The sequence below is a fragment of the Rana temporaria genome, chromosome 13 (genome assembly GCF_905171775.1).
Source record: "Rana temporaria chromosome 13, aRanTem1.1, whole genome shotgun sequence".
Taxonomy (NCBI): domain Eukaryota; kingdom Metazoa; phylum Chordata; class Amphibia; order Anura; family Ranidae; genus Rana; species Rana temporaria.
Window position 1 is genome coordinate 70,878,557 of NC_053501.1, and position 14,695 is coordinate 70,893,251.

Here is a 14,695-nt window from a genome sequence, read left to right on the forward strand (position 1 = left end):
TCAATGACTGGAGCGTCAGCTGACACATCCTAGAAGCAGGCTGGGGGAATGGCAGTTGTGTTGGTAGAGAGGAGCATCAATGACTGGAGCGTCAGCTGACACATCCTAGAAGCAGGCTGGGGGAATGGCAGTTGTGTTGGTAGAGAGGAGCGTCAATGACTGGAGCGTCAGCTGACACATCCTAGAAGCAGGCTGGGGGAATGGCAGTTGTGTTGGTAGAGAGGAGCGTCAATGACTGGAGCGTCAGCTGACACATCCTAGAAGCAGGGTGGGGGAATGGCAGTTGTGTTGGTAGAGAGGAGCATCAATGACTGGAGCGTCAGCTGACACATCCTAGAAGCAGGGTGGGGGAATGGCAGTTGTGTTGGTAGAGAGGAGCATCAATGACTGGAGCGTCAGCTGACACATCCTAGAAGCAGGGTGGGGGAATGGCAGTTGTGTTGGTAGAGAGGAGCGTCAATGACTGGAGCGTCAGCTGACACATCCTAGAAGGAGGGTGGGGGAATGGCAGTTGTGTTGGTAGAGAGGAGCGTCAATGACTGGAGCGTCAGCTGACACATCCTAGAAGCAGGGTGGGGGAATGGCAGTTGTGTTGGTAGAGAGGAGCGTCAATGACTGGAGCGTCAGCTGACACATCCTAGAAGGAGGGTGGGGGAATGGCAGTTGTGTTGGTAGAGAGGAGCATCAATGACTGGAGCGTCAGCTGACACATCCTAGAAGCAGGGTGGGGGAATGGCAGTTGTGTTGGTAGAGAGGAGCGTCAATGACTGGAGCGTCAGCTGACACATCCTAGAAGGAGGGTGGGGGAATGGCAGTTGTGTTGGTAGAGAGGAGCGTCAATGACTGGAGCGTCAGCTGACACATCCTAGAAGCAGGCTGGGGGAATGGCAGTTGTGTTGGTAGAGAGGAGCGTCAATGACTGGAGCGTCAGCTGACACATCCTAGAAGCAGGGTGGGGGAATGGCAGTTGTGGAAGTTTTTCAGGCAGACTTCTAGAGGGGTGAAAATAGCCTACAGCAATTCAACAGAAAATGATGCTGCAGAAATGAGTTAAAGGGGTGGTTCCCCTAAAGATAAACTTTTAACATTGCATTTCCCACATTAATGACAATTAGAATCGGCTGGTTTTATTTAAAAAAAAACGTCCATAAGTACCGTTTGCTATATACGTTCTCACCGCCACTTCCGGGTACGATGGTGGGGATGGGCGTTCCTAATTGATGGACAGGCATCCGACCGACGCATACATCCCGTCACGAGATGCCGAAAGAAGCCGAACGTCGGTGCGCATGCGCCGTATAGAGCCGCACCGACGTTTGGCTTTTTTCGGCATCTCGTGACGTGATGTATGTGTCGGTCGGATGCCTGTCCATCAATTAGGAACGCCCATCCCCACCATCGTACCCGGAAGTGGCGGTGAGAACGCATATAGCAAACGATACTTACGGACGTTTTTTTTTTTTTATAAAACCAGCCGATTCTAATTGTCATTAATGTGGGAAATGCAATGTTAAAAGTTTATTTTTAGGGGAACCTCCACTTTAAATGGAAAATTATAATTTTCTGTTTTATTAGAAGTGTGGGAACACATTGGGGGGTTGCGGCAGCTTTTTTCTAGCTGATTGTCATCTGGCAGCAGTGTGTGAGTTTTTTCCTGTCTTTTAGCCTGCAGCAATTGACCTTTTACCATTTTACTACTTTTATTATTATTTTTAGAATTGTATAACTTTTATATTTACTACCGTATCTCCATATATACAAGCACAGCTTTGCTCCCCTCCCTATACAGGGACAGCACTGTATATGCAGTAAACAATATGATACCACAGCGCGCCCACACTGCACTCTTATTGCGCTCTAACCCCTCCCATTCTCCATGATTGTGTAGGTGGCAGCGCCCTCTACTCTAATATCAACATTCAGAGCTCGTGCGCCGCCATTGTTCTGGAGTCCAAACCACAAGAAAATGGAGACCCCCATACCTAGTCGGTGTATGTCGTAAATCCTGTGGAACGCATCGCACTTGCGGTTGGAACGCATTGCGCATGCGCAGTTGTCCGCCACGTGACTTCCGCAGCATTCTACGGATAGGGAGCAGAGTGTGACAATACAGTATCGGAGTATCCGGAAGTTACGTTATGCAGATTTAAAAACAGCCGCGAAATGAGGGAAGTGGCCGCTGGTGTGATCAGGTAATGTGTATTGTTACTGAGGATCATTACAGACAGAGGCGTGTCTGGTAACAGCCATTGCTCCGGGTTAGATTGTACTTGTGTAAGCGCCAGGCTATGGGAAGGGGACGTTATTACACTGGCCCGTTATATCCTATGCATGCAGGTGGAGTAGAGTGTGAAATGAAGGTTTGCACAATTTTCCAGCGGGGGGGAGGGAAGTCTCTGTCACTGCTCAGCTGTGGTACATAGATATGGCAACATGTCCAGGAGATGTGGGAGAAGCAGCAGCAGACGACAGTCACTTTTTGTGTGCTAATCCTGATTAATGCTGGGAGAAGGAGAGAGCAGATTCTATAGAACACAGGTGACAACAAAAACTGACAGGTGTTATAAACCCCGCCCCCCCCCCCCCAAAAAAGTTTGGTTTTTAGTTGCATTTTTTTTTGGGGCGGGGTTTATAACACCTGTCAGTTTTTGTTGTCACCTGTGTTCTATAGAAATTTCTCCTCACTTCCTGCCCTATAGGCACAACAGGAAGTGAGGGAATCCTGGTGCCACCAGAACTAGTATCCCCACTCCCCGTTCTGGTGACACCTTGAACATTTGGGATTTTCTTTTACTCTTTATTACAAATAGAGGGTGGATCTTCCTGACGGGGGGGCACCGACAGCAATAAAAACTAACAGGTGTTGTAATCCGTTCTATCCAAAAAATGACAAAACTGGGTTTAGTTAGACTTTTAAATCATCAGTGTGATGCTTGTCCTTCAATGTCCAGTCGTGGATGGAGACGAGACCTAGAAGTTTTAGTGAACTACAGCAGAGGTCTCCAAGTCCCACCTTTATTCTGTACACCGATCGGCAATAAGACCACCCACCTAATCTATCCCCCCCCCCCCCTCTAATTCCAGTGACAGCTGTAACATTTTACCTTTCTTTTCCTTTTCCACCCTGGGGACACTGGGACAGGAGGAGAAAGTACCCTTTTTTTTTTTTTTTTTTTTTTTTAACTCTATTGCCCACTTTTTTTCCCCCTCCTTTTAACCACTTAAGCCCCGGACCATTTTGCAGCTAAATCCCCAGGCCAGGTTTTGCGATTCGGCACTGCGTCGCTTTAACAGACAATTGCGCGGTCGTGCGACGTGGCTCCCAAACAAAATTGGCGTCCTTTTTTCCCCCACAAATAGAGCTTTCTTTTGGTGGTATTTGATCACCTCTGCGGTTTTTATTTTTTGCGCTATAAACAAAAATAGAGCGACAATTTTGAAAAAAATTCAATATTTTTTACTTTTTGCTGTAATAAATATCCCCCAAAAACATATATATAAAAAAAAATGTTTTCCTCAGTTTAGGCCGATACGTATTCTTCTACCTATTTTTGGTAAAAAAAATCGCAATAAGCGTCTATCAATTTGTTTGCGCAAAATTTATAGCGTTTACAAAATAGGGGATATTTTTATTAAATTTTTTTTTTTTTTTTTTTTTACTACTATTGGCGGCGATCAGCGTTTTTTTTTTTATTTTTTTCTTTTCGTGACTGCGACATTATGGCGGACACTTCGGACAATTTTGACACATTTTTGGGACCATTGTCATTTTCACAGCAAAAAATGCATTTAAATTGCATTGTTTATTGTGAAAATGACAGTTGCAGTTTGGGAGTTAACCACAGGGGGCGCTGTAGGAGTTAGTGTTCACTTTGTGTGTGTTTACAACTGTAGGGGGGTGTGGCTGTAGGATTGACGTCATCGATCGTGTCTCCCTATAAAAGGGATCACTCGATCGATACGCTGCCACAGTGAAGGACGGGGAAGCCGTGTTTACATACGGCTCTCCCCGTGCTTCAGCTCCGGGGAGTGATCGCGACGGAGCGGCTATAAACGAATAGCCGCGCCATCGTCCCGGATCGCTCCCCGAGGGGATCCGCACGCAGCGGAGGGGGTCCCGATCGGACCCCCCACCCGCTAGAAGGCAAGGACGTATATATACGCCCTTCTGCCTGTCCGTGCCATTGTGCTGACGTAAATAGTCGTGCGGCGGGCGTTAAGGGGTTAAAGACATTCCTTGACATTTAGGACCGTTGATGGAATGTGTAATGATGAGACAATACCTTCTCCACTAAACAGCTTTATATGGTCCTCATTGGCTCAGATACAAATTTCTTGTAAAGCTTTTCAAATTGTACTGTGTATAGTAAATTTTTATTTTTATGATGACAGTTCTTTGGATTTACGAAAGAATTAATATGCAGTGATGGAGAAGTCCAGGCTACCTGTTCCAAGACACCAGCCACAGAAGTCATCAGGTAAACCTGCCTTTATCTATGTCTTCTTTCCCTGCTGTATAGCCATACACTGAAGCCTCGTACACACGCACGGTTTTCTCGGCAAGAAAACTGCTGGCAGAGTTTTTTTGCAGTGTAAACCGAGCGTGTGTACGAGGCTTTCAGGTTTCTCGGCAAGAATCTCAACGAGAAAAATGGAGAACCTGCTCTCTATTTTATGATTTTCGGTAGTGTTTTCCTGCCAAGAAACCCGAGCGTCTGTATACTTACCTGTCTCCATGGAAACCCGCGCATGCTCGAAATGACTTTGACGCATGCGCGGTAGCTTCCAAGGCATAGGTAGGGTCAAGCAAGGTGGCGACGTCATCAAATGTGACGAGCGCGTGCTTGTCGATGACGTCACCGCGTTCGTGCCATTCAAAAGAATGGCAGTTCTTTTTAATGGTGTGTCTGTACACTCGGCCGGCAAGAGAATCTTGCCAGGAAAAAACTTTTTTTTTTTTTCCTGACGAGGTGTGTGTGTGTGTGTGTGTGTCTATTGATGGTGGCTCTGCTGTAGCCTGCCTTCACTCCTCTTCAAAGCTTTTTGGCTGGAGGTATTGTCTGATAATGACGTCTACCTATGTACAGTATTTGTCAAAATGTCGATATGCCAGAAGCATTATTGAATCTGTTTTTCCCAACACTATCACAAAAGCAAAGATGTCCCACATTGTGATAGATAGAAACCTCAGGAAAGATGTCTTGGTTGGAAATCTGAGCGTTGAACACCTATTTATAATATGAACAGTCACTTGATGATGTTTGAAATGAAGAATAACTATATAAAGGTATGGAACTAATGGCAAAATATTTTGGCGAGTATATTGAGGACAGAATTGTTCATTTTAAGGTCTCTTGTATTGTTAAGCGTAGAAAATCTGCGCTACCCCCATATGTATAAAAAGTGCATGTAGTGCAACACGTTTGCGTGAATGCAAAGAGATGGTGCAAACTAGAATAGAGGAAAAAACAAGTGAATTATTAACAATAGTACTAATTGATATTAAAGTGACAGTGCTGCAACTATAAAGATAACTGGAATATTCAGTAATATAAGTATGTAAAAATAGATGCGCAACCTAAAATATTGCAAACACAGTACAAAAAAATATTCTGAAATAAAAGTCCATAGAGAACAACAAAGTCCAATTATAAACAGCTCCTAAAGCTTGGTAGTGGTCCAGGAAGCAAAGATGCAAATCTTCCTCTTTTGTTTCCAAGCTGCAAACTTGGTATACTAAGCCGGTTCACACTGGGGCAACACTACTTTCAGCACGACTTTGGGAGGCAACTTGAACACGACTTGAGTATGAATCACAACGCGACTTGCTACACGACTTGAAGTCGCCTCCAGGAGGGGGAACTCGATGCCAAATTTTAAATTAAAAACCTGCATGGGTTCCCCCTCTAGGAGCATACCAGGCCCTTAGGTCTGGTATGGATTTCAAGGGGAACCCCCTACGCCGAAAAATCATACCAGACCCTTATCCGAGCATGCAGGCCGGTCAGGAAAGGGGACCGTACCAGGCGGCATGCCCTCAACATGGGGGGGGGGTCCACCCCAAAGCACCTTGTCCCCATGTTGATGGGGACAAGGGCTTCTTCCCGACAACCCTGGCTGTTGGTTGTCGGGGTCTTCTTTCAGCTCTTTTATGGTCTTCTCCCATCTTCTGACTTCGGGGGCTCTTCCAACTTCTCCACTCTCTTCTCCCGGTCTCTGGTTCTTTTTCTCTTCTGCCGGGCACCACCGCTGTCTTCTTTCAGCTCTTTCACCAGCGGGGGCCCGGTCTTCTGCGTCGCCTTCTTCTTTTCTTCTCCTCTTTGATGTTGACTCGACGCTCCTTCCCGCTGTAATGCCGGGTGTGCGGTGCGGGGCGATTTTTATATAGACCTCTTATGACATCACAGTCCCAGCATGCTCCGAGTGGTGACGACATAATTGCCCCGCCCCCTGATGTCATCCCCACCCAGAGCATGCTGGGACTGTGACGTCATAAGAGGCCTATATAAATCGCTGCACACCCGGCATTACAGTGGGAGGGAGCGTCGAGTCAACATTGAAGAAAAGAAGGCGACGCAGAAGACCGGGCCCCCGCTGGTGAAAGCTGAAAGAAGACAGCGGTGGTGCCTGACAGAAGAGAGAGAACCGGAGAGCGGGAGAAGTCGGAAGAAGACCCCCTGCCTGCAGACCCCGACAACCAACAGCCAGGGTTGTCGGGAAGAGGCCCTTGTCCCCATCAACATGGTGCCCCCCTGCCCCAAAGCACCCCCCCCCCCTCGATGTTGAGGGCATGCCGCTTTGTACGGTTCAGGAGGGGGGGCGCTCGCCCGTCCCCACACCCTTTCCTGACCGGCCGGTCTGCGTGCTCGGATACGGGTCTGGTATGGATGTGGGGGGGCGGGGGACCCCACGCCATTTTTTTCGGTGTAGAGGTTTCCCCTTGAAAACCATACCAGACCTAAGGGCCTGGTATGCCCCTAGAGGGGAACCCATGATGTTTTTTTATTTAAAATTTGGCGTGGAGTTCCCCTGTGGGAGGGAGGAGCTTGCCTTGGAACAGGTTCACACTGGGGCGACTTCCTGTAAAGTTGCCTCACTGTGAACTGGGATCCAACGTGGAGGGGTACAGGTCAGATTGAAGTAGTACAGGAACCTTTTCTGAAGTCGGAGCGGCTTCCTTTCATTTTCTCGACCGCGTGACTTGGGGCGTCTTGAAATCCAGATCCCAGGTCGCCCCAGTGTGAACCGGCTCTAAAAGTGCAAAGTGGCCGCTTACCAGATAGGTTGGATCTCTGTAATGAAGATCTTATGGGCTCAGTATCAAAAGAGATCCTCCTGGTAACAGCAGTGATCTGGTCAACCTTCCATCACTGAATCCACTGGTCAGCTGGGTGTGTGTTTAGCAAAGAATCCTTCACCATCTAAGTGCAAGTGGATTGGTTCATGCAGCAATACAGGGGTCTATGTATGAAGAGGAAAGATAAAAAAACACTTCATGGTGCATTACTTTGGTAAAAAACAGTGTACTCTTTAATCAAATAGCTGGGCAACTGACATCAAACAAGGTTTTAAAGCGTAGGCTGAATACACAATGCAGCAATTCACCCTCATGTATGTCTGTGTGTATGGCCTTTTCTGGAGGCATTCACTAAACGAAGTCCTCATCATGCTTGTCTCTGGGGGGGGGGGGGAGAGACGTGAAATGAGCATTTCAAGTCGAAATCCTATTCCCTACAATGTGACTTCTCCTTTTTTGTTTTGGTTGGATTGCTGTATAGCTTTGAGCAGTAGCTCCTTAAAATCCAGTGCGATTTGGATCCATGTACCTGCCCCTGCATGCATGTCAAGTTTTGACATGCGTCTGTGTCCAAACAGGCTGCTGTGTCTCCATCTTTAGACAGGTCAGATCATGTTGGGAGATTTTCTCTTCCTGTTCAGCACTGAGTGTGAAGTCTGAACATACAGCTGATTTGGAGGAAAGGCGTGCGCACACACCCCCCTTCTATATAGGCAGAGACTTGCAGAGCTGTCCTGTGACACGGCAAGCTCTCTGCTAATCTATTTATAGCAACCTCCCCACACAAATTTCAGCCTGGTTTTATCACTGCCTTAACCTTCTTGGACATGGAGTTCACCAGAGCTTCACAGGTTTCCACTGGAGTCCTGTTCCACTCCTCCATGATGACATCATGGTGCTGGTGGATGTTGGAGGCCTTGTGCTCCTCCCCCTTCCATTTGAGGATGACTCACAGATGCACAGTAAGATTTAGGAAAGTCCATCATCTTTACCCTTAGCTTCATTAGCAAGGTAGTGGTCGTCTTGGACGGGTGTTTGGCGTTGTTGTGTTGGAATACTGCCCTGCGGCTTAGTCATACTCTGCTTCAGTATGTCACAGTACATGTTGGCATTCATGGTTCTCTCAATGATCTGTAGCTCCCCAGTGCCGGCAGCACTCATGCAGCCCCAGACTGGGACACTCCCACCACCATGCTTGACTGTAGGCAAGACGTATTTGTCTTTTGTACTCCTCTCCTGGTTTTTACCACACACTCTTGACACCATCTGAACCAAATAAGTTTATCTTGTTCTCATCAGACCACAGGACATGGTTCCAGTAATCCTTGGTCTGCTTGTCTTCAGCAAACTGTTTTCGGGATTTCTTGTACATCATCTTTAGAAGAGGCTTCCTTCTGGGACGGCAGCCATGCAGACCAATTTGATGCAGTGTGTGACGTATGGTCTGAGCCCCATACCTTCAACTTTTGCAGCAATGCTGGCACGCACTTCCTAAAGACAATCTCTGGATTTGACGCTGAGCACATGCACTCAACTTCTTTGGTCATGGTGAGGCCTGTTCTAAATAGAACCTGTCCTGTTAAACCGCTGTATGGTCTTGGCCACTGTGCTGCAGCTCAGTTTCAGGGTCTTGGCAATCTTCTTATAGTCTAGACCATGGGTGCTCAACCTGTGGCTCTCCAGCTGTTGTGGAACTACAATTCCCATGAGGCATTGCAAGCCGCTGACAGGTACAAGCATGTCTCCCAAAGGCTGAGGCATTATGGGAATTGTAGTTTTGCAACAGCTGGAGAGCCACAGGTTGAGCACCCATGGTCTAGGCCATCTTTAAATAGAGCAACAATACTATTTTTTTTTCCCCCTGATCCTCAGTTCTGTGCCATGTTGAACTTCCAGTGACCCAGTATTCCACACACTGCATCAAATTGGTCTGCATGGCTGTCGTTCCACGAGAAAGCCTCTTCAGATGATGTACAAGAAAGCCAGCAAAAAGTTTGCTGAAGACAAGCAGACTAAGGACATTGATTACTGGAACCATGTCCTGTGGTCTGATTAGAACAAGATAAACTTATTATGTTCAGATGGTGTCAAGAGTGTGTGGTGACAACCAGGTGAGGAGTACAAAGACAAGTGTGTCTTTCTTACAGTCAAGCAGGGTGGTGGGAGTGTCATGGTCTGGGGCTGCATCAGTGCTGCCGGCACTGTGGAGCTACATTTAATTGAGGGAACCCATGAATGCCGACATGTACTGTGACATACTGAAGCAGAGCATGACCCCCCCCCCCCCCCCTCCCGTCGGAGACTAAGCCGAAGGGCAGTACTCCAACATAACTACCCCAAACACCCCTCCAAATTTCACACCTGCTCCCCCATTCACACCTGAGACCTTGTAACACTAACATGTCACATGACACCGGGGAGGGAAAATGGCTAATTTGGCCTAGTTTGGACATTTTCACTTGGGGGCGTACTCACTTTTGTTGCATTTAGACATTAATGGCTGTGTGTTTTGAGGGTCAGCAAATTTACACTGTTGTTCAAGCTGTACACTCACTACTTTATATGACTCTGGTGTGTAGTTTCTTCAGTGTTGTCCCATAAAAAGCTATAATAAAATATTTACAAAAAAAATGTGAGGGGTGTACTCACTTTTGTGAGATACTGTATATATTCTTATAGTGTGAAGCCTAATGAAACCAAACTCCTTTGCATATGTACTGCTAATGGTCTTGTATTGGCATTTTTGAAATATTATTATAGGATGCTAATGATTCTTTAAGTGTGTAATATGACTTTTTTTTTTTTTTTTCTCCTTTCTTTTCCCCCTTTTAGACCCTTTGATACCTTGTGCCAAGAAACCCTGTCCTCCAAAACCAGTTCTTCCACTTTACAGCAAGGACCCTAATATTGCTTTTTCATCTACGATTCCTGATTTTACCATGAATAAAGATGGCATCAGTGGGTAGGCATTAAAAATTACTACTGTTCTATATTAGAATTTTGGTGGTTTATTAGCTGAGTTGATTGTAAGCCTTTCTTACCTCTCCCTAAATGATAAACACAAATGTTTTTATATTGCCATGTCATTGCTGAATGATTGGTTTAAACACTCACCATTGACTGGGGGGCAGTGGCCCACTCCTTTATAAAAGTTAATATTGTTTTGACATATTTTTGAGATGTCTTGTCATTTTATATCACAGGGTTTCAGGGCTGACTTAGACTGTATTCGCATATGTTGTATTCACTTAGGCTGTATTGGCCATGCTGCGACCTAGAAATATCTATTGCTTCCTGGGGCTGGGATTGATGGCTATATGCGGAGAGCTGCAGCTGTCTTGTCCATACAGTTCAATGACAGGCTGTTGGCGGCCACAACTATTTGTGACTGTTGGCAGATCCAGCGATTACCTGCAGTGATTGCACACAGTGTGTCCATCCAAGATCACTGCAAGTAATCGCTGGAAGCGCAGCCATCCACACACAGCTGTCAACTCCAGCCACAGGAATCGGTATATTCTTGCCGCTGGATTCATAGCGTGGATAATACCTAGGCAAATGAAGCCTCTTTTCTTCATTGTATATCTCCTTTAGAAAGTGCTTTTTCTGTTTAAAGTTTCTCTTCTTGGTTACCGCTGGAAGTGGATCATTGGAATACAGTCAAAACAGCTGATTGGAGGAAGAGCGCACCCACCCCCTCTCATCATAGGCAAGGGAATGTGCATGGCTCTGTTCTTAGATGGTGTTCTATGAAATGGTGCCTCTGATCGGAAAATGCCTCCAATGGGTCTGTGCATGCGCCATACCAAATGTCACTCTAGCTCAGATGTATTCGTCAGATTCTGTCTCGCTATTGCGTGTGTTTGAACGTGGGTTTTGCCTGTGTAAGGGTGGGTTGCAACAAGCACAACCTACTCTTCAACACAATGAACCCGCCCTGTAACGCACACAAAACATGCCCTGCAACGGCGCGCTATAATCTGACAAGTACATTATCCCTTTTTGTTTTTGAAGATCGTCAGATACGGGCTCTGATCTGCACATGCATTGCACCAGCTGATCATTATATCGGCTGGAGTGACATTGCGCATGCGCAGCCTCATTGGAGCCATTCTTTCGATGGAACGATGGCAGGCTGACTGCTAATCTACTTATAGCAGTGTTTCTCAATTCCAGTCCTCAGGCCCCCCCAACAGGTCAGGTTTTCAGGATTTCCATTATTTTGCACAGGTGATTTGATCAGTTTCACTGCCTTAGTAATCACCACAGCCTTTTCATCTGAGGGAAATCCTGAAAACCTGACCTGTTGGGGGGGCCTGAGGACTGGAATTGAGAAACACTGACTTATAGCAACCTCCCCCGATGGTTTGTGTATCTCTCGTCTCAAAGAACGTGTGAGAAGTTATCAGTCTGATAAGACTTATGGAGCAAGAGACGGCTACAGGATTTGACTCTTTGAAGAGAGATAAAACACCACAGATATGTGCCCAGTTCAAATTTCATGAATTGGGTTTACAGACACTTGCCACTAGCTGTACGTCGGCTCTTTTAGGAGCTATAGCAGGGAAGCCAATGCGCAATGTCCGCCGGGCCACCCACGATCACTCCACAGAGAATGGGGGTCTGTCAATGTAAACAGATCCCTGTTCTGACAGGGGAGTAGAGGGTGATCGTCTGTTCCTAGTGATCAGGAACAACGATCGCAATCCCTCTAGACCCCCTTTCCCCTCCATACACCTCCTCTCCCACAGTTGGAAACTCCTCCTAGGGAACACATTTAACCCCTTGATCATCACTAGTGTTAACCCTTTCCCTGCCAGTGTCATTTATACAGTAATCTGTGCATTTTTATAGCACTGATCGCTGTATAAATGCCAATGGTCCCAAAAGTATCAGAAATGTCAGGCATAAAGTCCCAATCGCAAATCGCTACCATTACTAGTGAAAAAAAAATTCCATAAATCTATCCCCTATTTCGTAGACACTATAACTATTGTGCAAACCAATACACTTTATTTAAAAAAAAAAAAAAAAAAAATGTGTGCAAAAAATAAACCGCAGAGATCAAATGCCATCAAAAAGGTGGTTAACGCTAGGGGGCGATCAAGGGGTTAACTGTTCCCTATGTGTTCTAACTGTGGGGGATGGGACTGACTATAGGAGATGAGATTGTGGTTCCCAGCTCATAGGAAACTTGCGGTCTGTCTCCTCTACGAGATGTGGACGAGCACCCCCGCTGTGCACGCACCTGTAATCCCACTTAAAGGGACCCACGTACAGCTACAATGGTTCAACGGGGTCATGCTGACCTGCTGCTGTATAACGATGGCGGCTGGTCGGCAAGCTGTTAAATAACAAGTATCTGAACTAACTGAGGAACTTGCATTAAGCCTCATATACACGATCGGCCTTCTCCGTGGATTTTGCTCCGAATGGGCATTTGCTGTGAACTTGGTATGCATACATACAGCAGGACTTTTTCAGCCAACAAACACGAATGTAGTGATGTAATGGACATACTTCATGGTTTTACTGCCACCCTTTGGGTACCTTCTGCTATTGTCTGATCTTTAGCATTGGTTCTGAGCATGCGTACTTGTACGATGGACTTGTGTCCACACGATCAGATTAGCTGATGTATGACATTTGTTGCCGGAAAGTTTGTCTGTTCTCACAGCGAACATTTGTACTATTAAAGTTTGTCCAATGGAGTGTACACTATCAGATTGTCTGCTAAAACAGGTCCGTTGGACAATTGTTAAAGTCCGATCGTGTGTATGGGCCTTTAGTCTACACTGTAAAGAGAACCTGTTCTGGGAATAAATGTGTAGGTTGCCATTATAATAAAGCCATTTCCTTTTTTTTTTTTTTTATCTACAGAAGAAAAAACTTTCATTATAAGAAAACTGTCCCGCTTGCTCGAGGGTGAGTAATTTGTGTGTGTTTTTCATGGTAAGCAAATTTGGACCTGTTGCCGACCGGACCATATGAGTGTATCGCAGATGTGTAATTTTAGGCTCCTAGAGCACCTGATGGTGCTCCCTGCATTTTGGGCCTCCTGTGTGTGAGACTTTTACACAGCATGACCACATAAGTGGTACCACCATACTCAATGTATTTTGGTGTGTGTGTGTGTGTGTGTTGTGAAAGGAAGAAAAATCTTAATTCCCCCCTCACCTTCCAGGATATCTACTTGAGATGATTGGCTCCGCCCTCTACAGAAAACACAAATCAGATGCAACTTAAAAGGCCCCTCCCTTTCCTCTGACTCTCAGTTGTTTTGTGTTTCCAGAACCTCCAGGAGCACCGACACGTTTTTGTTTTTCCTAGGTCTGGTAACTGTGGTTGGCGGTCCCCCCCTTATCTGGCAACATCCAGTGCTGGTTGTGGCCAAGTCCTGGGTGTGTTAAGTCCCTGTTCTTTTGGCCAGAAGGGTTCCCTATTTTGGAGGTACTTGCCTGGTGTAAGTGGTGCCAACTTCCTTCAGGTTTTTTCCCCCAGCTCTGCCTGGTAGAAGCCTTGGCTTCGCCGAGGTGTGCCAAAATGGCATTGGAGGACTTCCAGTGACACGGCAAGATGGCGCTGGACCCGGAATGACGCACTTTCTGGGGCCGTGTTGATAAGGAAAACAGCGTTGTACACTGAGGACATGCTGCCTGGGACAGCATTTTTCTCCGGCCGATCTCCACTCACCGCTTGGAGCTTGAGGACAAGCCTGAGGATGGAGCACCCGCTCAGATTGAACCAGCAGCAGCCTCTGGTTCCTATACTGCCACCAAGGTAAGCCATTGTCTGTGATTATACAGCAGGGTACCCTTTAATAAAAAAATATATATATATATATATATATTTATGGGCCTTTTCTTATGGTTCTTGGGGTGTGTTTTCTTTAAAAAAAAAAAAAAAAAAATGTAGAAACTGTAGAGCCAGGCTGTCTGATGGATATAAAAAAAAAACTTGTATGAGGATTGTATTCCATTTAGGGCTAGTTCATATACTACCTCTTTGAACGAGTTAATGTATTTTATGAAGGAGGTTGTAGCCCCCTTCCGGTCTTTTAAGGACAGGGAAGCAGGTCTGGGGCCTTCTTCATCTGGTCCCAGAACTCAAGTGCCTTCGGCCTCAGTTAGACCCCCCCCTTCCTCGGTCCAAGACCAGTATATGCCTCTGATCTGGAAGAAGGGGAGAATCCAAGCTCTTCATCTGATGGGGATTCCACATCGGTGGAGGAGGCGGGTAGCTCAAAGTATCTTTTTCCAGCAGAGGATATTGATGAACTTTTAAAATCGATATATACCTCAGAACAGATTGGATTTGCTGTGGCATCTCAATCTGTGCAGGATAAAATGTATAGGGGTCTTCAGAGGTGGAAATCAAGAACTTTCCCGGTACATCAGT

The 14,695-nt window shown here is 46.2% G+C and overlaps 1 protein-coding gene across 2 annotated transcripts in view; it reads left to right on the forward strand.

Annotated features, from left to right (window-relative positions):
* The first annotated feature begins 2,085 nt into the window (after window positions 1-2,085).
* Window positions 2,086-14,695, forward strand: part of LOC120920192 — a 46,199-nt gene continuing 33,589 nt past the window's right edge. The window contains exons 1-4 of one of the 2 annotated variants that reach the window (XM_040332125.1): window positions 2,086-2,192; window positions 4,393-4,478; window positions 10,130-10,259; window positions 13,178-13,222. In XM_040332125.1, the coding sequence (XP_040188059.1) occupies window positions 4,427-4,478; window positions 10,130-10,259; window positions 13,178-13,222 (227 nt within the window). In that variant the 5' untranslated portion in view covers window positions 2,086-2,192; window positions 4,393-4,426. Of the gene's footprint in view, window positions 2,193-2,223; window positions 2,275-4,392; window positions 4,479-10,129; window positions 10,260-13,177; window positions 13,223-14,695 lie in introns of those variants that run through there. The other variant, XM_040332126.1, reaches the window with a different exon arrangement.